Here is a 21022-nt window from a genome sequence, read left to right on the forward strand (position 1 = left end):
CTCATTAAAAAGTACGGTTTGCGTTTACTGGATAATTTTGTTCATTGGTTTGTTAGGGAATCTTGGTAATATCTGAGTTTCCTGGGGAGCATGGTCACATGACCTGGCCCTGGCCAATCGGTGCGTTCCACCTCCCTGGCCACTGTGATTGGCTCCGGACTGGGGCAGTGCCCAATCGGGGCCCAGGGCCGGGCCTCACGTTGGAAGCCAGGGGAAGACGAGCTCTCGTCCTGCTGGGGTAGGGGAAGGGGTGGGGCCGGGGGAGGTCAGGCTCCAGCAGTGGGAGGGGCTTGAGGTCCGCCTGCGGCAGTTGGTGACCTTCCTGCTCCCCTCAGGGCAGAGCCGCCGGCCTGAGAATGAGGGCGCTGCTGAGCCCAGGGGCTGGGATGGCCCGTTGCTGCTGTGGTCCCAGAGCTCCACCCGAGACCTGAGGGAGGCCGTCTGCCCGTGAGTCCTCTCCCACTTGTCTGTCAGCTTGTTTGAAGCATGCTGGGTTTTCTGCCCAGCTGGCTAAGGGGAGTCCCTGGAAATGCAAGGGTGTGGGTTTTGGCAGACTTCAGGGAAGACATGCCAGATGAGCCTGGGAGACTCCAGCTTAATCTGGATTCAGGAGATATCTCTTCGGGCCAGCTAGTAATTGTAGGATAAGCCTAATGAGTCTTCACAGGATGAAGAGAGTAACGTGCCAAGGTAGCAATCGATGTCCTCCTTCGAGAGGATGAAGCTGGTGCTCAGAGAAGGGGGGAACTTGGCCACAGCAAGGAGGTGTGCACCCAGACAGAACCCCCAGATCCGGCCATTTGAGCTCAGGGAGGCCAGTGGTGTGGCTTGTCCCTGTGGCAGGGGCCGAGGCACGCAGCCCACCCTGATTCCTGCGGGGGCCTGACTTGGGAAGTGCCATCTGGTAGCTTTGAGACTCACCAAACCAAATTGCACTGGAGAGAGGAAGGACACCTTCCTTCATCCACCCCCCACCCCCGCCGGATTCCCACATACCCTGACCCCTTTCTCTGGATTTCGGAGCCATTTCCAGAGTCCCGCTCATATGACCTCATTCGAAGTGCACTGTGGACGAGCTGCCATCTGCAGCTGCTACCACAGCAGCCAAGGGCTTTAGCTCCCGAGTACCTCCCTTCCTTTGGAACTTGGGGGCCCTCTACTCCCCACTTGCACACCACAGACCTTTGCTGAGGATTGTGGGGACCCTCACTCAGTTTGCAGCACGTTGTAGCCATCCCTGTCCTCTCAATACCTCCCTTGCAACTCAGCTTGTGAGCTCCTTTGGAGCAGCGTGGCCCACCTGGCTGCAACGGAAGAGACACAGCTGACAGGGAAACAACAGCTTAGATCTGACAGCCGGAAAGCTCTGTCAAAAGGGACCTCCCTCTTCACACCGTAGAGGCTGTAGGAGCCGCCAGGGTTTGGGAACCAGTGCTGGGGCCAAAATGACTCCACAGCTGTTTTCCTTCCTGGGGAGGGTTCTGGCTCCAGTGGGAATGGCTCAAGTCTCCTAAGGTTCTGAAAGCCCACTGTGTGCAGATTCACGGTACACAGAGAGGAGAAGGTGGAGTCCTGCCCTGGAGGTGGGCACAGCTCACGGATGAGCCAGGCAGGCAGGCAGGCAGGCAGGGCATGAGAACACCTGAGCTGCCTTCATGAGTGAATGGTGTGGGGGCAGAGGAAGAGAAGCCGGTCTGCTCCCTCATGTGGTGCCCAGGGCAGGTTGTCCCCAGAGGAAACCCTTACGACGGTGAGGACTATCACTGCTGTTTCCCAAGGGGTTCCGTCGGTGCGTGTCTTCCCCGGAGCGGTCAGGCCGTCTCTAAAGTACACTGGCCATGGGCATTGCCTCTCCTTGGAACTTCCCATGTGTTTCTCTTTTTTATGGAACAGTGATTTTTTAGAGGGGTTCTGGGCCACAAGGTTGTTGGGTCATTTTCTAGCCTTCTGTCGTGAAGAACGCTTTCCTGGGCGTTGGGGTGGTTTGTTGTTCCAGCTCCCTTTCTTGGCTTCTTTTGGGAGCTGGTGCAACAAGAGGAGCTCAGCCTCTGCCTTCTGGCTGAGATGTCACCCTTCAAACAGCAATGCCTGCCTGGAGATAATGATGGCATTTGCCAAAAGGGCTTCGTTTGGCACATGATATCTTGAAAGGACGTACACCGTCCTTTCAGCTATCAAAGGCTAGTTCAAATGACATACAAATGAGAACTCTCCAATGGAGTCTTACAGTAGGTGGAGAGTCCGAAAAAAACTCCTTCAGTCATTTCACTGAGAGTCATTGATTGGGGACACCAAGAATATAGGAAGGAATGCAGAAAGAAAAGATGAAATTGTGTTCAGGATCGGGGGGAGGGATGAACAGGGCGTGCTTGCCTTGAATCCAGGCTTTGTTGGGGGGTGGGGCATAAAGATCGAACGGGTCTGAAACTACAAAGTGGGATGGTAACACAGTATCACCAGAGTTACACAACAGTGTTCCCAAATTGCAACAATGATGAAAAAGTTTACTAATCCCAACTTAACCAAGAGAAATACAGGAAACCATACACAAAATAAAACATCACCAGAAAGGTGGAAACAAACCAAATGCAAAGCAGTTCAGGGGAAAGGAACTCCATGTCCCCTGGGGGCAGACCGAGTTGCCGGCGTCCACGGTGAGCAGACAGGGATGGAGGCTGCAGAGCCGACCGCTCCCCTGGACGTGGTGTTTCCGGCAAGGGCTCTGGGTCTCTGCCCAGAGCGGGGGCTCGTTCTTCCTGCAGGGGCGAGTGAGTCATCGTCGGCGTCTGGGTGTTGCGCGGGAGCCAGGGCAGGCTCTCCCTGCCGAGGCGGTGACTCCTCCTCTGCCTCGGGTTCTCCTGCCAAAGCCCGAGCAGGTACAGGTGCACGTGGAGGTGGAGGTTCTGGCTGAGGGGGTGGGACATCAGTGCCTGGGGCTGGGGGCCCTGCAGGCACGGAGATCCGATCTGCCCGGTGTGCTGGCCAGTACCCAGCTGGCCTGGTGTCTCTGCGAGGGCAAGTCTCGGTTCTCCATCTGGCCTCGGTGGATCCCTGGGTCCTGCACCTGGAGCCACCACCTCTGTAGGGACAGGTCTGGGAAGTAGAGCCTGGTTCCAGTTGGAGGCCAGTGCTAGAGCTGGGGGAGAAGCAAAGTTTGCCCACAGGCCAGCCTTGGCATGTGCGTATCCCGGGACAGAAAGCTTCCAAGAGATTCCCAAAGAATACCCAGGGTCGGATGTCTTTTGGGACTGAAGTGTGCAAGATGGGGGTGGGGGTGTGAGGCCAGCGCTTGCTGCAGGCCCAGCAGCATCTTTCGGGGACTCGTCCGTGTGTAGCTCAGCACCCCCTCCCCACACACTCCCGTGCACCAGCCCCAGCGTCCTCACCTCTGTGCTCTGGCGTGCTGGGCTCCAGGTCCTCCTGCTGCCTCAGAGGCCGGGGTTCTCGGGACTCTGGGTCGGAGCCGGGTGTGCTGAGCTCCGTGGCAGCCTCAGACTGGGCCGGCGGGTGTATCCTGGGCGGTGTCTCGGCAGCAGGCCTTCCCCGCCTCCGCTTCGCCCCCGGTGGGGCTGATGCCTCCGTGGGCACGCTCACCTGGAGCCTGCACTGGGCCTCACGGGCGGGGGGGTGGTGCTCCGACCCCTCCCTCCGGGAGGTGGACGGGGTGTCCCCGTCCTCGGCCTCATCACGTGGGAAGCTCTGCAACGACAGTGACCGTCAGCCAGCCGTGCTGGGAGTTTTCCGAGCTGGGCCTGGCCAGTGGAGCCGCTGCTTCTGCCTGCTCGAACTTCTCTTCCCAGAAGGGTCAGAGACGCGTGTCTGCTCAGATCCCCACCCGGGAGGAAAGAGACCCACCTGAGGGTGTGAGGTCAGCCTGGGTGGCCGGCGCTGCCCGCACTCTCCCCATCCCACCCAGCCTGCTCTCCCCTGGGGTGTGGACACAACTTGTCCGCAGGCTTCTGACCCCACATCCGCCTGGGCTTCCTTGAGGGAGACACACCCCGAGAAACCCGCATCCACACACACAGGCAAAGGACCCGGTGTTTCCGGGTGGCATGGGAGAGGTGGCCCGGCCCCGCCTGGGGCTCCCCGTGTTACCTTTCTGTTTCTCCGGGCAAAGGGCCAGAGGCCTCTCGGGGGTGCCCTGAGCCAACGTCGACAGGGTGCCCACGCACACTGCCTGTGAGCTCTCCTGAGGCCCCGGCCTCTGGGCAGGGGCAAACAGCAGAACATCCTGGCAGCAAGTGATCTGGCTGGGGGCTCCTCTCCGCTCTGGAGGCCTGGATACCCGGGTTGCGGGTTCTGTTGGGTTCTGTTGCCGGCAGGTGACATCATTTCCTGGGGTTCGTGCTGAGGTCCCTTCCCCAAAACTTCGCAAGGGAATCTCTGGGTTTCTGACTGCTCGACCACCCCCCTTAGGCCATGTGCAGGCACAGTGACAGCCACACAGCCCAGCCCACAGCCCTGGGGAGGCCTGGGTGCAGCCAGGGCCTGAGCTCCGAGGACCCCGCTGCTCTCAGACCAGGCTCCTTCTTCTCATAAGTGGTGTGGCCCTGGACAAGCATATGCCCCTCAGGGTTTCCCCGGTCTCTCCATCTGCAGAGTGGGGGTCATTCTCCCATCTGTTTCCTAGGTCTGTCGGCCTACGAGCAGCTCCATGCCTTTCCACCTGGGGCTGATATCACGTGGAGCTTGTGCGCTGAGACTTCAGAAAGAAAGACTCCATCCAGGGCTGACACAGCACAGAATGGGGCAGAACGAGGCCTGGATGCGCCGTGGTACCCAGGAAAAGGCACTCCCCCTCCTGACTGTTTGGAGACCCCGCATGCAAGTTGGAGGACCGAAAGGAAGACTCGAAGGTCTCCCTCTCTGATAGAAAAGAGTAGCCAACTTTCTGGTCCTCTGTTTCCATTGAGATTCTGTTCAAGTGTCCCAGCTCGGCTTCTGCGGGTGGCTGAGCTTCTAATGGCTCCCTGCGTTCTTGTCTTTTCCTCTCCAAACCTTCCGTCCGTTTCCCCCTTCTGGGGTGGATGGGCGCTGTCATTGCTTCTACCTTCGAGACAGATTGATGAAAAGTCTGGACCATCGACTCCTTTCCTCTCTTTGGTTCCGTGTCTCTCTCTGGCTGTGTCCCTCTCTTTTCCTTTCTCGATTCAGTCTGTGTCTTCCTCTTTCTCTCTCGTGTGTGGATGGATGGATGCTAGGAATGCACATGTATATGATTAGATGAGGGTTATGTTTTAGGGATAGGTTAGAGGGAGAGAAAGGCTTTAGGTCGGAGTTGGTCATGGGGGAAGGGTCAAGGGTGGTGGTGGTGTTTCTTGGAATCTGAGTGCTGTGCATTCTTCGTCTCTTTCCATATGAACCCCTTCTCAGATACACCACTTGCAAGGAGTCTCTCATGTTCCGTTTCCTATCTTTTGCATTTGTGAATGCTTAGCTTCTCTGTTGTGAAGAGGTTCCATTGGATGGAAACCCATTGGTGTACTTGGTTTCCCTCTTTCCCTTACTTGAAGAGACCCATTTCTACCTCCGCCCAGCAAATGGCAAGGAGACTCTGATGTTAAGGAGCCTTTGACCTACGCTTCTTTCTAGCTATCTCATGACATCAGTCTTTAGGGTGAGGTTTTTCCCCGATATTGAGGTGGTGTGAGATCAAAACCAATAGCGTTCTTCAGATGTAGCTGTCTGGTTTTCCCATGGACATTGATTGAAGAGGCTTTCTTGTTCCCATTTGGATATTCTCCCCTTCTGTGTCAGAGATGAGTTGACCTTGGATGCCGGGGTTTGTTTCTGGACCCTCAACTTTATTCCATCGATCTGGATCTGTGTGTGTTGTTGTATTCCCAATAGCATACTGTCCTGCTGCTGCCGCTGCGGCTAAGTCACTTCAGTCGTGTCTGACTCTGCGCGACCCCATGGCCTGCAGCCTACCAGGCTCCTCCGTCCAGGGCATTTTCCAGGCAAGAGTACTGGAGTGGGTCGCCATCGCCTTCTCCGATACTCTCCTGAGGATCCTAGTTTGGTCGTCTAATTTCCTTTCACACAACCTTGGACGTCCGTATCGGGGCTTTTTCGTCGGATTGTATTGACAATTTAGGCTCTTTTCTGTTTCCGTAACCCCTTTTGCAATTCTTTGTTCGGTGCGAACATGCATTGGCATTTTGGGAGGAATAGCATCGAAGCTGTGGATTGCCTTGTGGGGCTGTGACATCATTTTCCCAATAGGAATTCTTTCAAGCCCTGAGCACAGCTTCTCTTTCCAGTGATTGGTGTGGGCTTGATCTTCTTTCTTCCATCTCTCGCCGTTTTGTGAGAACAGGTCCTTCCTTCCCTTCTGGGTTAGATGGACTCGTGGGTATCACTTCAGTGAATGGCATTGTCAGTGGGGGTGATAATTCCCTTCTCATTGGAAGACTTTGCGGTGAGTATTAGAAGTGCAAGTGATTTCTCTTCCCCTTCCTCCCTGTCCATCTCTCAGAGCCACCGGGAAACAGAGGCCTCATCCAGGGTCACACAGGCCTGAGGGAGTGCAACTAGACTGTTGTTTCTTCAGGCCCTCAGTGCTGGACATCATCCGGGATACTCTGTGTGTGTCTTCCTCAGTCTGGCGTCCCTTCAGACCTTTCCCTAGTTTTCACAGGCTTGTTGTGTTGGTGTTCTTTGTCTGTTTGGAGACACGTCCTTGAGAAGCTTTGTGTTTCCACTCATTCGTCTCGCGATGTATGACCTGTCTTTTGCTTTTGTAATGAGGTCTTTCCCATGGTAGATGTCTTTGATTTTGCAAAGTCCACTGTATTCTCTGGGTTGTTTTGTGGACTGCCTTTTAGTTTTGTGTGTGAAGACTCAAAGCACGTGTCCGGTTTCTGCTCATTGTTCTTCTAGATTTGTGACAAGTTTTCATGGAAACTTTGTCTAGGGATAACTGGAAGTGAACTCGGTGTAAGGTGTCAAGTCTCCATCTCCATTCATGTCATGCCCTGCAGTTTCCAATTCCCTGTTCCTGAGTGGTTTTGGAGACCTTGTGGGAAGTTTGGTTGCATCGGAGTTTGCATTTCCACCTTGAGTAGATTCACACTGTTCTGCCCTCAGGGACACTGTCAAGGGGGAGTGAGGAGCAGCCTGCACTTGCAGCAGTGACCACACGGTGGGGCGAGTGCTGCTGTTCCCTCTGGGAGCCCCAGGCCACAGGCATCCCAGTGAGGAGCCAGCTCTGTGCTCAGCTGAAAGGAGTTAGTCTCTCAGGAGCCTCTGAGCCCTTGGCTTTGGATCACCCAGGGTGGGCATTTACTGTGACAGAAAAAAATTGCCCTGAATTCCATGGACGGAAGAGCCTGGCTGTGTAGAGTTCGTGAGTTGCCGTGAATCAGACACAACTGAGGACACAAAAACTCAATAGACTAAAACACTTTTTGGGGGTGGGGGGAGTGAAAGGGGGTGATGTGGGGTTTTTTGTCTTATATAATAGCCAAGGGAAATCTAGTTTAAACCTAAATTCACATAGATGGGAAAGGTATAGCTCTCCGTCACCCTATTAAAAAAAAAAAAAAAACGACTTAACTTTTCTGAAAGTTTATTTAGTAGCTTCCTTGAGCAGTTCATTGTGAAGCATTTTTTTTTTTTCTGTGACATTGGCCTCATTAAAAAGTACGGTTTGCGTTTACTGGATAATTTTGTTCATTGGTTTGTTAGGGAATCTTGGTAATATCTGAGTTTCCTGGGGAGCATGGTCACATGACCTGGCCCTGGCCAATCGGTGCGTTCCACCTCCCTGGCCACTGTGATTGGCTCCGGACTGGGGCAGTGCCCAATCGGGGCCCAGGGCCGGGCCTCACGTTGGAAGCCAGGGGAAGACGAGCTCTCGTCCTGCTGGGGTAGGGGAAGGGGTGGGGCCGGGGGAGGTCAGGCTCCAGCAGTGGGAGGGGCTTGAGGTCCGCCTGCGGCAGTTGGTGACCTTCCTGCTCCCCTCAGGGCAGAGCCGCCGGCCTGAGAATGAGGGCGCTGCTGAGCCCAGGGGCTGGGATGGCCCGTTGCTGCTGTGGTCCCAGAGCTCCACCCGAGACCTGAGGGAGGCCGTCTGCCCGTGAGTCCTCTCCCGCTTGTCTGTCAGCTTGTTTGAAGCATGCTGGGTTTTCTGCCCAGCTGGCTAAGGGGAGTCCCTGGAAATGCAAGGGTGTGGGTTTTGGCAGACTTCAGGGAAGACATGCCAGATGAGCCTGGGAGACTCCAGCTTAATCTGGATTCAGGAGATATCTCTTCGGGCCAGCTAGTAATTGTAGGATAAGCCTAATGAGTCTTCACAGGATGAAGAGAGTAACGTGCCAAGGTAGCAATCGATGTCCTCCTTCGAGAGGATGAAGCTGGTGCTCAGAGAAGGGGGGAACTTGGCCACAGCAAGGAGGTGTGCACCCAGACAGAACCCCCAGATCCGGCCATTTGAGCTCAGGGAGGCCAGTGGTGTGGCTTGTCCCTGTGGCAGGGGCCGAGGCACGCAGCCCACCCTGATTCCTGCGGGGGCCTGACTTGGGAAGTGCCATCTGGTAGCTTTGAGACTCACCAAACCAAATTGCACTGGAGAGAGGAAGGACACCTTCCTTCATCCACCCCCCACCCCCGCCGGATTCCCACATACCCTGACCCCTTTCTCTGGATTTCGGAGCCATTTCCAGAGTCCCGCTCATATGACCTCATTCGAAGTGCACTGTGGACGAGCTGCCTTCTGCAGCTGCTACCACAGCAGCCAAGGGCTTTAGCTCCCGAGTACCTCCCTTCCTTTGGAACTTGGGGGCCCTCTACTCCCCACTTGCACACCACAGACCTTTGCTGAGGATTGTGGGGACCCTCACTCAGTTTGCAGCACGTTGTAGCCATCCCTGTCCTCTCAATACCTCCCTTGCAACTCAGCTTGTGAGCTCCTTTGGAGCAGCGTGGCCCACCTGGCTGCAACGGAAGAGACACAGCTGACAGGGAAACAACAGCTTAGATCTGACAGCCGGAAAGCTCTGTCAAAAGGGACCTCCCTCTTCACACCGTAGAGGCTGTAGGAGCCGCCAGGGTTTGGGAACCAGTGCTGGGGCCAAAATGACTCCACAGCTGTTTTCCTTCCTGGGGAGGGTTCTGGCTCCAGTGGGAATGGCTCAAGTCTCCTAAGGTTCTGAAAGCCCACTGTGTGCAGATTCACGGTACACAGAGAGGAGAAGGTGGAGTCCTGCCCTGGAGGTGGGCACAGCTCACGGATGAGCCAGGCAGGCAGGCAGGCAGGCAGGGCATGAGAACACCTGAGCTGCCTTCATGAGTGAATGGTGTGGGGGCAGAGGAAGAGAAGCCGGTCTGCTCCCTCATGTGGTGCCCAGGGCAGGTTGTCCCCAGAGGAAACCCTTACGACGGTGAGGACTATCACTGCTGTTTCCCAAGGGGTTCCGTCGGTGCGTGTCTTCCCCGGAGCGGTCAGGCCGTCTCTAAAGTACACTGGCCATGGGCATTGCCTCTCCTTGGAACTTCCCATGTGTTTCTCTTTTTTATGGAACAGTGATTTTTTAGAGGGGTTCTGGGCCACAAGGTTGTTGGGTCATTTTCTAGCCTTCTGTCGTGAAGAACGCTTTCCTGGGCGTTGGGGTGGTTTGTTGTTCCAGCTCCCTTTCTTGGCTTCTTTTGGGAGCTGGTGCAACAAGAGGAGCTCAGCCTCTGCCTTCTGGCTGAGATGTCACCCTTCAAACAGCAATGCCTGCCTGGAGATAATGATGGCATTTGCCAAAAGGGCTTCGTTTGGCACATGATATCTTGAAAGGACGTACACCGTCCTTTCAGCTATCAAAGGCTAGTTCAAATGACATACAAATGAGAACTCTCCAATGGAGTCTTACAGTAGGTGGAGAGTCCGAAAAAAAACTCCTTCAGTCATTTCACTGAGAGTCATTGATTGGGGACACCAAGAATATAGGAAGGAATGCAGAAAGAAAAGATGAAATTGTGTTCAGGATCGGGGGGAGGGATGAACAGGGCGTGCTTGCCTTGAATCCAGGCTTTGTTGGGGGGTGGGGCATAAAGATCGAACGGGTCTGAAACTACAAAGTGGGATGGTAACACAGTATCACCAGAGTTACACAACAGTGTTCCCAAATTGCAACAATGATGAAAAAGTTTACTAATCCCAACTTAACCAAGAGAAATACAGGAAACCATACACAAAATAAAACATCACCAGAAAGGTGGAAACAAACCAAATGCAAAGCAGTTCAGGGGAAAGGAACTCCATGTCCCCTGGGGGCAGACCGAGTTGCCGGCGTCCACGGTGAGCAGACAGGGATGGAGGCTGCAGAGCCGACCGCTCCCCTGGACGTGGTGTTTCCGGCAAGGGCTCTGGGTCTCTGCGCAGAGCGGGGGCTCGTTCTTCCTGCAGGGGCGAGTGAGTCATCGTCGGCGTCTGGGTGTTGCGCGGGAGCCAGGGCAGGCTCTCCCTGCCGAGGCGGTGACTCCTCCTCTGCCTCGGGTTCTCCTGCCAAAGCCCGAGCAGGTACAGGTGCACGTGGAGGTGGAGGTTCTGGCTGAGGGGGTGGGACATCAGTGCCTGGGGCTGGGGGCCCTGCAGGCACGGAGATCCGATCTGCCCGGTGTGCTGGCCAGTACCCAGCTGGCCTGGTGTCTCTGCGAGGGCAAGTCTCGGTTCTCCATCTGGCCTCGGTGGATCCCTGGGTCCTGCACCTGGAGCCACCACCTCTGTAGGGACAGGTCTGGGAAGTAGAGCCTGGTTCCAGTTGGAGGCCAGTGCTAGAGCTGGGGGAGAAGCAAAGTTTGCCCACAGGCCAGCCTTGGCATGTGCGTATCCCGGGACAGAAAGCTTCCAAGAGATTCCCAAAGAATACCCAGGGTCGGATGTCTTTTGGGACTGAAGTGTGCAAGATGGGGGTGGGGGTGTGAGGCCAGCGCTTGCTGCAGGCCCAGCAGCATCTTTCGGGGACTCGTCCGTGTGTAGCTCAGCACCCCCTCCCCACACACTCCCGTGCACCAGCCCCAGCGTCCTCACCTCTGTGCTCTGGCGTGCTGGGCTCCAGGTCCTCCTGCTGCCTCAGAGGCCGGGGTTCTCGGGACTCTGGGTCGGAGCCGGGTGTGCTGAGCTCCGTGGCAGCCTCAGACTGGGCCGCCGGGTGTATCCTGGGCGGTGTCTCGGCAGCAGGCCTTCCCCGCCTCCGCTTCGCCCCCGGTGGGGCTGATGCCTCCGTGGGCACGCTCACCTGGAGCCTGCACTGGGCCTCACGGGCGGGGGGGTGGTGCTCCGACCCCTCCCTCCGGGAGGTGGACGGGGTGTCCCCGTCCTCGGCCTCATCACGTGGGAAGCTCTGCAACGACAGTGACCGTCAGCCAGCCGTGCTGGGAGTTTTCCGAGCTGGGCCTGGCCAGTGGAGCCGCTGCTTCTCCTGCTCGAACTTCTCTTCCCAGAAGGGTCAGAGACGCGTGTCTGCTCAGATCCCCACCCGGGAGGAAAGAGACCCACCTGAGGGTGTGAGGTCAGCCTGGGCGGCCGGCGCTGCCCGCACTCTCCCCATCCCACCCAGCCTGCTCTCCCCTGGGGTGTGGACACAACTTGTCCGCAGGCTTCTGACCCCACATCCGCCTGGGCTTCCTTGAGGGAGACACACCCCGAGAAACCCGCATCCACACACACAGGCAAAGGACCCGGTGTTTCCGGGTGGCATGGGAGAGGTGGCCCGGCCCCGCCTGGGGCTCCCCGTGTTACCTTTCTGTTTCTCCGGGCAAAGGGCCAGAGGCCTCTCGGGGGTGCCCTGAGCCAACGTCGACAGGGTGCCCACGCACACTGCCTGTGAGCTCTCCTGAGGCCCCGGCCTCTGGGCAGGGGCAAACAGCAGAACATCCTGGCAGCAAGTGATCTGGCTGGGGGCTCCTCTCCGCTCTGGAGGCCTGGATACCCGGGTTGCGGGTTCTGTTGGGTTCTGTTGCCGGCAGGTGACATCATTTCCTGGGGTTCGTGCTGAGGTCCCTTCCCCAAAACTTCGCAAGGGAATCTCTGGGTTTCTGACTGCTCGACCACCCCCCTTAGGCCATGTGCAGGCACAGTGACAGCCACACAGCCCAGCCCACAGCCCTGGGGAGGCCTGGGTGCAGCCAGGGCCTGAGCTCCGAGGACCCCGCTGCTCTCAGACCAGGCTCCTTCTTCTCATAAGTGGTGTGGCCCTGGACAAGCATATGCCCCTCAGGGTTTCCCCGGTCTCTCCATCTGCAGAGTGGGGGTTATTCTCCCATCTGTTTCCTAGGTCTGTCGGCCTACGAGCAGCTCCATGCCTTTCCACCTGGGGCTGATATCACGTGGAGCTTGTGCGCTGAGACTTCAGAAAGAAAGACTCCATCCAGGGCTGACACAGCACAGAATGGGGCAGAACGAGGCCTGGATGCGCCGTGGTACCCAGGAAAAGGCACTCCCCCTCCTGACTGTTTGGAGACCCCGCATGCAAGTTGGAGGACCGAAAGGAAGACTCGAAGGTCTCCCTCTCTGATAGAAAAGAGTAGCCAACTTTCTGGTCCTCTGTTTCCATTGAGATTCTGTTCAAGTGTCCCAGCTCGGCTTCTGCGGGTGGCTGAGCTTCTAATGGCTCCCTGCGTTCTTGTCTTTTCCTCTCCAAACCTTCCGTCCGTTTCCCCCTTCTGGGGTGGATGGGCGCTGTCATTGCTTCTACCTTCGAGACAGATTGATGAAAAGTCTGGACCATCGACTCCTTTCCTCTCTTTGGTTCCGTGTCTCTCTCTGGCTGTGTCCCTCTCTTTTCCTTTCTCGATTCAGTCTGTGTCTTCCTCTTTCTCTCTCGTGTGTGGATGGATGGATGCTAGGAATGCACATGTATATGATTAGATGAGGGTTATGTTTTAGGGATAGGTTAGAGGGAGAGAAAGGCTTTAGGTCGGAGTTGGTCATGGGGGAAGGGTCAAGGGTGGTGGTGGTGTTTCTTGGAATCTGAGTGCTGTGCATTCTTCGTCTCTTTCCATATGAACCCCTTCTCAGATACACCACTTGCAAGGAGTCTCTCATGTTCCGTTTCCTATCTTTTGCATTTGTGAATGCTTAGCTTCTCTGTTGTGAAGAGGTTCCATTGGATGGAAACCCATTGGTGTACTTGGTTTCCCTCTTTCCCTTACTTCAAGAGACCCATTTCTACCTCCGCCCAGCAAATGGCAAGGAGACTCTGATGATCAGGAGCCTTTGACCTACGCTTCTTTCTAGCTATCTCATGACATCAGTCTTTAGGGTGAGGTTTTTCCCCGATATTGAGGTGGTGTGAGATCAAAACCAATAGCGTTCTTCAGATGTAGCTGTCTGGTTTTCCCATGGACATTGATTGAAGAGGCTTTCTTGTTCCCATTTGGATATTCTCCCCTTCTGTGTCAGAGATGAGTTGACCTTGGATGCCGGGGTTTGTTTCTGGACCCTCAACTTTATTCCATCGATCTGGATCTGTGTGTGTTGTTGTATTCCCAATAGCATACTGTCCTGCTGCTGCCGCTGCGGCTAAGTCACTTCAGTCGTGTCTGACTCTGCGCGACCCCATGGCCTGCAGCCTACCAGGCTCCTCCGTCCAGGGCATTTTCCAGGCAAGAGTACTGGAGTGGGTCGCCATCGCCTTCTGCGATACTCTCCTGAGGATCCTAGTTTGGTCATCTAATTTCCTTTCACACAACCTTGGACGTCCGTATCGGGGCTTTTTCGTCGGATTGTATTGACAATTTAGGCTCTTTTCTGTTTCCGTAACCCCTTTTGCAATTCTTTGTTCGGTGCGAACATGCATTGGCATTTTGGGAGGAATAGCATCGAAGCTGTGGATTGCCTTGTGGGGCTGTGACATCATTTTCCCAATAGGAATTCTTTCAAGCCCTGAGCACAGCTTCTCTTTCCAGTGATTGGTGTGGGCTTGATCTTCTTTCTTCCATCTCTCGCCGTTTTGTGAGAACAGGTCCTTCCTTCCCTTCTGGGTTAGATGGACTCGTGGGTATCACTTCAGTGAATGGCATTGTCAGTGGGGGTGATAATTCCCTTCTCATTGGAAGACTTTGCGGTGAGTATTAGAAGTGCAAGTGATTTCTCTTCCCCTTCCTCCCTGTCCATCTCTCAGAGCCACCGGGAAACAGAGGCCTCATCCAGGGTCACACAGGCCTGAGGGAGTGCAACTAGACTGTTGTTTCTTCAGGCCCTCAGTGCTGGACATCATCCGGGATACTCTGTGTGTGTCTTCCTCAGTCTGGCGTCCCTTCAGACCTTTCCCTAGTTTTCACAGGCTTGTTGTGTTGGTGTTCTTTGTCTGTTTGGAGACACGTCCTTGAGAAGCTTTGTGTTTCCACTCATTCGTCTCGCGATGTATGACCTGTCTTTTGCTTTTGTAATGAGGTCTTTCCCACGGTAGATATCTTTGATTTTGCAAAGTCCACTGTATTCTCTGGGTTGTTTTGTGGACTGCCTTTTAGTTTTGTGTGTGAAGACTCAAAGCACGTGTCCGGTTTCTGCTCATTGTTCTTCTAGATTTGTGACAAGTTTTCATGGAAACTTTGTCTAGGGATAACTGGAAGTGAACTCGGTGTAAGGTGTCAAGTCTCCATCTCCATTCATGTCATGCCCTGCAGTTTCCAATTCCCTGTTCCTGAGTGGTTTTGGAGACCTTGTGGGAAGTTTGGTTGCATCGGAGTTTGCATTTCCACCTTGAGTAGATTCACACTGTTCTGCCCTCAGGGACACTGTCAAGGGGGAGTGAGGAGCAGCCTGCACTTGCAGCAGTGACCACACGGTGGGGCGAGTGCTGCTGTCCCCTCTGGGAGCCCCAGGCCACAGGCATCCCAGTGAGGAGCCAGCTCTGTGCTCAGCTGAAAGGAGTTATTCTCTCAGGAGCCTCTGAGCCCTTGCCTTTGGATCACCCAGGGTGGGCATTTACTGTGACAGAAAAAAATTGCCCTGAATTCCATGGACGGAAGAGCCTGGCTGTGTAGAGTTCGTGAGTTGCCGTGAATCAGACACAACTGAGGACACAAAAACTCAATAGACTAAAACACTTTTTGGGGGTGGGGGGAGTGAAAGGGGGTGATGTGGGGTTTTTTGTCTTATATAATAGCCAAAGGAAATCTAGTTTAAACCTAAATTCACATAGATGGGAAAGGTATAGCTCTCCGTCACCCTATTAAAAAAAAAAAAAAAAAAACGACTTAACTTTTCTGAAAGTTTATTTAGTAGCTTCCTTGAGCAGTTCATTGTGAAGCTTTTTTTTTTTTTTCTGTGACATTGGCCTCATTAAAAAGTACGGTTTGCGTTTACTGGATAATTTTGTTCATTGGTTTGTTAGGGAATCTTGGTAATATCTGAGTTTCCTGGGGAGCATGGTCACATGACCTGGCCCTGGCCAATCGGTGCGTTCCACCTCCCTGGCCACTGTGATTGGCTCCGGACTGGGGCAGTGCCCAATCGGGGCCCAGGGCCGGGCCTCACGTTGGAAGCCAGGGGAAGACGAGCTCTCGTCCTGCTGGGGTAGGGGAAGGGGTGGGGCCGGGGGAGGTCAGGCTCCAGCAGTGGGAGGGGCTTGAGGTCCGCCTGCGGCAGTTGGTGACCTTCCTGCTCCCCTCAGGGCAGAGCCGCCGGCCTGAGAATGAGGGCGCTGCTGAGCCCAGGGGCTGGGATGGCCCGTTGCTGCTGTGGTCCCAGAGCTCCACCCGAGACCTGAGGGAGGCCGTCTGCCCGTGAGTCCTCTCCCGCTTGTCTGTCAGCTTGTTTGAAGCATGCTGGGTTTTCTGCCCAGCTGGCTAAGGGGAGTCCCTGGAAATGCAAGGGTGTGGGTTTTGGCAGACTTCAGGGAAGACATGCCAGATGAGCCTGGGAGACTCCAGCTTAATCTGGATTCAGGAGATATCTCTTCGGGCCAGCTAGTAATTGTAGGATAAGCCTAATGAGTCTTCACAGGATGAAGAGAGTAACGTGCCAAGGTAGCAATCGATGTCCTCCTTCGAGAGGATGAAGCTGGTGCTCAGAGAAGGGGGGAACTTGGCCACAGCAAGGAGGTGTGCACCCAGACAGAACCCCCAGATCCGGCCATTTGAGCTCAGGGAGGCCACTGGTGTGGCTTGTCCCTGTGGCAGGGGCCGAGGCACGCAGCCCACCCTGATTCCTGCGGGGGCCTGACTTGGGAAGTGCCATCTGGTAGCTTTGAGACTCACCAAACCAAATTGCACTGGAGAGAGGAAGGACACCTTCCTTCATCCACCCCCCACCCCCGCCGGATTCCCACATACCCTGACCCCTTTCTCTGGATTTCGGAGCCATTTCCAGAGTCCCGCTCATATGACCTCATTCGAAGTGCACTGTGGACGAGCTGCCATGTGCAGCTGCTACCACAGCAGCCAAGGGCTTTAGCTCCCGAGTACCTCCCTTCCTTTGGAACTTGGGGGCCCTCTACTCCCCACTTGCACACCACAGACCTTTGCTGAGGATTGTGGGGACCCTCACTCAGTTTGCAGCACGTTGTAGCCATCCCTGTCCTCTCAATACCTCCCTTGCAACTCAGCTTGTGAGCTCCTTTGGAGCAGCGTGGCCCACCTGGCTGCAACGGAAGAGACACAGCTGACAGGGAAACAACAGCTTAGATCTGACAGCCGGAAAGCTCTGTCAAAAGGGACCTCCCTCTTCACACCGTAGAGGCTGTAGGAGCCGCCAGGGTTTGGGAACCAGTGCTGGGGCCAAAATGACTCCACAGCTGTTTTCCTTCCTGGGGAGGGTTCTGGCTCCAGTGGGAATGGCTCAAGTCTCCTAAGGTTCTGAAAGCCCACTGTGTGCAGATTCACGGTACACAGAGAGGAGAAGGTGGAGTCCTGCCCTGGAGGTGGGCACAGCTCACGGATGAGCCAGGCAGGCAGGCAGGCAGGCAGGGCATGAGAACACCTGAGCTGCCTTCATGAGTGAATGGTGTGGGGGCAGAGGAAGAGAAGCCGGTCTGCTCCCTCATGTGGTGCCCAGGGCAGGTTGTCCCCAGAGGAAACCCTTACGACGGTGAGGACTATCACTGCTGTTTCCCAAGGGGTTCCGTCGGTGCGTGTCTTCCCCGGAGCGGTCAGGCCGTCTCTAAAGTACACTGGCCATGGGCATTGCCTCTCCTTGGAACTTCCCATGTGTTTCTCTTTTTTATGGAACAGTGATTTTTTAGAGGGGTTCTGGGCCACAAGGTTGTTGGGTCATTTTCTAGCCTTCTGTCGTGAAGAACGCTTTCCTGGGCGTTGGGGTGGTTTGTTGTTCCAGCTCCCTTTCTTGGCTTCTTTTGGGAGCTGGTGCAACAAGAGGAGCTCAGCCTCTGCCTTCTGGCTGAGATGTCACCCTTCAAACAGCAATGCCTGCCTGGAGATAATGATGGCATTTGCCAAAAGGGCTTCGTTTGGCACATGATATCTTGAAAGGACGTACACCGTCCTTTCAGCTATCAAAGGCTAGTTCAAATGACATACAAATGAGAACTCTCCAATGGAGTCTTACAGTAGGTGGAGAGTCCGAAAAAAAACTCCTTCAGTCATTTCACTGAGAGTCATTGATTGGGGACACCAAGAATATAGGAAGGAATGCAGAAAGAAAAGATGAAATTGTGTTCAGGATCGGGGGGAGGGATGAACAGGGCGTGCTTGCCTTGAATCCAGGCTTTGTTGGGGGGTGGGGCATAAAGATCGAACGGGTCTGAAACTACAAAGTGGGATGGTAACACAGTATCACCAGAGTTACACAACAGTGTTCCCAAATTGCAACAATGATGAAAAAGTTTACTAATCCCAACTTAACCAAGAGAAATACAGGAAACCATACACAAAATAAAACATCACCAGAAAGGTGGAAACAAACCAAATGCAAAGCAGTTCAGGCGAAAGGAACTCCATGTCCCCTGGGGGCAGACCGAGTTGCCGGCGTCCACGGTGAGCAGACAGGGATGGAGGCTGCAGAGCCGACCGCTCCCCTGGACGTGGTGTTTCCGGCAAGGGCTCTGGGTCTCTGCGCAGAGCGGGGGCTCGTTCTTCCTGCAGGGGCGAGTGAGTCATCGTCGGCGTCTGGGTGTTGCGCGGGAGCCAGGGCAGGCTCTCCCTGCCGAGGCGGTGACTCCTCCTCTGCCTCGGGTTCTCCTGCCAAAGCCCGAGCAGGTACAGGTGCACGTGGAGGTGGAGGTTCTGGCTGAGGCGGTGGGACATCAGTGCCTGGGGCTGGGGGCCCTGCAGGCACGGAGATCCGATCTGCCCGGTGTGCTGGCCAGTACCCAGCTGGCCTGGTGTCTCTGCGAGGGCAAGTCTCGGTTCTCCATCTGGCCTCGGTGGATCCCTGGGTCCTGCACCTGGAGCCACCACCTCTGTAGGGACAGGTCTTGGAAGTAGAGCCTGGTTCCAGTTGGAGGCCAGTGCTAGAGCTGGGGGAGAAGCAAAGTTTGCCCACAGGCCAGCCTTGGCATGTGCGTATCCCGGGACAGAAAGCTTCCAAGAGATTCCCAAAGAATACCCAGGGTCGGATGTCTTTTGGGACTGAAGTGTGCAAGATGGGGGTGGGGGTGTGAGGCCAGCGCTTGCTGCAGGCCCAGCAGCATCTTTCGGGGACTCGTCCGTGTGTAGCTCAGCACCCCCTCCCCACACACTCCCGTGCACCAGCCCCAGCGTCCTCACCTCTGTGCTCTGGCGTGCTGGGCTCCAGGTCCTCCTGCTGCCTCAGAGGCCGGGGTTCTCGGGACTCTGGGTCGGAGCCGGGTGTGCTGAGCTCCGTGGCAGCCTCAGACTGGGCCGCCGGGTGTATCCTGGGCGGTGTCTCGGCAGCAGGCCTTCCCCGCCTCCGCTTCGCCCCCGGTGGGGCTGATGCCTCCGTGGGCACGCTCACCTGGAGCCTGCACTGGGCCTCACGGGCGGGGGGGTGGTGCTCCGACCCCTCCCTCCGGGAGGTGGACGGGGTGTCCCCGTCCTCGGCCTCATCACGTGGGAAGCTCTGCAACGACAGTGACCGTCAGCCAGCCGTGCTGGGAGTTTTCCGAGCTGGGCCTGGCCAGTGGAGCCGCTGCTTCTGCCTGCTCGAACTTCTCTTCCCAGAAGGGTCAGAGACGCGTGTCTGCTCAGATCCCCACCCGGGAGGAAAGAGACCCACCTGAGGGTGTGAGGTCAGCCTGGGCGGCCGGCGCTGCCCGCACTCTCCCCATCCCACCCAGCCTGCTCTCCCCTGGGGTGTGGACACAACTTGTCCGCAGGCTTCTGACCCCACATCCGCCTGGGCTTCCTTGAGGGAGACACACCCCGAGAAACCCGCATCCACACACACAGGCAAAGGACCCGGTGTTTCCGGGTGGCATGGGAGAGGTGGCCTGGCCCCGCCTGGGGCTCCCCGTGTTACCTTTCTGTTTCTCCGGGCAAAGGGCCAGAGGCCTCTCGGGGGTGCCCTGAGCCAACGTCGACAGGGTGCCCACGCACACTGCCTGTGAGCTCTCCTGAGGCCCCGGCCTCTGGGCAGGGGCAAGCAGCAGAACATCCTGGCAGCAAGTGATCTGGCTGGGGGCTCCTCTCCGCTCTGGAGGCCTGGATACCCGGGTTGCGGGTTCTGTTGGGTTCTGTTGCCGGCAGGTGACATCATTTCCTGGGGTTCGTGCTGAGGTCCCTTCCCCAAAACTTCGCAAGGGAATCTCTGGGTTTCTGACTGCTCGACCACCCCCCTTAGGCCATGTGCAGGCACAGTGACAGCCACACAGCCCAGCCCACAGCCCTGGGGAGGCCTGGGTGCAGCCAGGGCCTGAGCTCCGAGGACCCCGCTGCTCTCAGACCAGGCTCCTTCTTCTCATAAGTGGTGTGGCCCTGGACAAGCATATGCCCCTCAGGGTTTCCCCGGTCTCTCCCTCTGCAGAGTGGGGGTCATTCTCCCATCTGTTTCCTAGGTCTGTCGGCCTACGAGCAGCTCCATGCCTTTCCACCTGGGGCTGATATCACGTGGAGCTTGTGCGCTGAGACTTCAGAAAGAAAGACTCCATCCAGGGCTGACACAGCACAGAATGGGGCAGAACGAGGCCTGGATTCGCCGTGGTACCCAGGAAAAGGCACTCCCCCTCCTGACTGTTTTGAGACCCCGCATGCAAGTTGGAGGACCGAAAGGAAGACTCGAAGGTCTCCCTCTCTGATAGAAAAGAGTAGCCAACTTTCTGGTCCTCTGTTTCCATTGAGATTCTGTTCAAGTGTCCCAGCTCGGCTTCTGCGGGTGGCTGAGCTTCTAATGGCTCCCTGCGTTCTTGTCTTTTCCTCTCCAAACCTTCCGTCCGTTTCCCCCTTCTGGGGTGGATGGGCGCTGTCATTGCTTCTACCTTCGAGACAGATTGATGAAAAGTCTGGACCATCGACTCCTTTCCTCTCTTTGGTTCCGTGTCTCTCTCTGGCTGTGTCCCTCTCTTTTCCTTTCTCGATTCAGTCTGTGTCTTCCTCTTTCTCTCTCGTGTGTGGATGGATGGATGCTAGGAATGCACATGTATATGATTAGATGAGGGTTATGTTTTAGGGATAGGTTAGAGGGAGAGAAAGGCTTTAGGTCGGAGTTGGTCATGGGGGAAGGGTCAAGGGTGGTGGTGGTGTTTCTTGGAATCTGAGTGCTGTGCATTCTTCGTCTCTTTCCATATGAACCCCTTCTCAGATACACCACTTGCAAGGAGTCTCTCATGTTCCGTTTCCTATCTTTTGCATTTGTGAATGCTTAGCTTCTCTGTTGTGAAGAGGTTCCATTGGATGGAAACCCATTGGTGTACTTGGTTTCCCTCTTTCCCTTACTTCAAGAGACCCATTTCTACCTCCGCCCAGCAAATGGCAAGGAGACTCTGATGATCAGGAGCCTTTGACCTACGCTTCTTTCTAGCTATCTCATGACATCAGTCTTTAGGGTGAGGTTTTTCCCCGATATTGAGGTGGTGTGAGATCAAAACCAATAGCGTTCTTCAGATGTAGCTGTCTGGTTTTCCCATGGACATTGATTGAAGAGGCTTTCTTGTTCCCATTTGGATATTCT

General features: G+C 55.7%; 1 protein-coding gene across 1 annotated transcript; it reads right to left on the minus strand.

The window, feature by feature from the left end:
• Positions 1-2485: 2485 nt before the first annotated feature.
• LOC145514017 (uncharacterized) lies at positions 2486-4297 on the minus strand. The gene is made up of 3 exons (XM_081511098.1): positions 4099-4297; positions 3387-3699; positions 2486-3130 (listed from the first exon to the last, which is right to left on the minus strand). Exons 1-3 carry the CDS (start codon positions 4231-4233, stop codon positions 2508-2510), a joined length of 1071 nt encoding a protein of 356 aa, XP_081367224.1. The 5' UTR covers positions 4234-4297; the 3' UTR covers positions 2486-2507.
• Positions 4298-21022: the final 16725 nt, after the last annotated feature.

This window comes from Giraffa tippelskirchi, chromosome 7 (assembly GCF_054371585.1).
Source record: "Giraffa tippelskirchi isolate mGirTip1 chromosome 7, T2T-mGirTip1v1.2.pri, whole genome shotgun sequence".
NCBI lineage: Eukaryota > Metazoa > Chordata > Mammalia > Artiodactyla > Giraffidae > Giraffa > Giraffa tippelskirchi.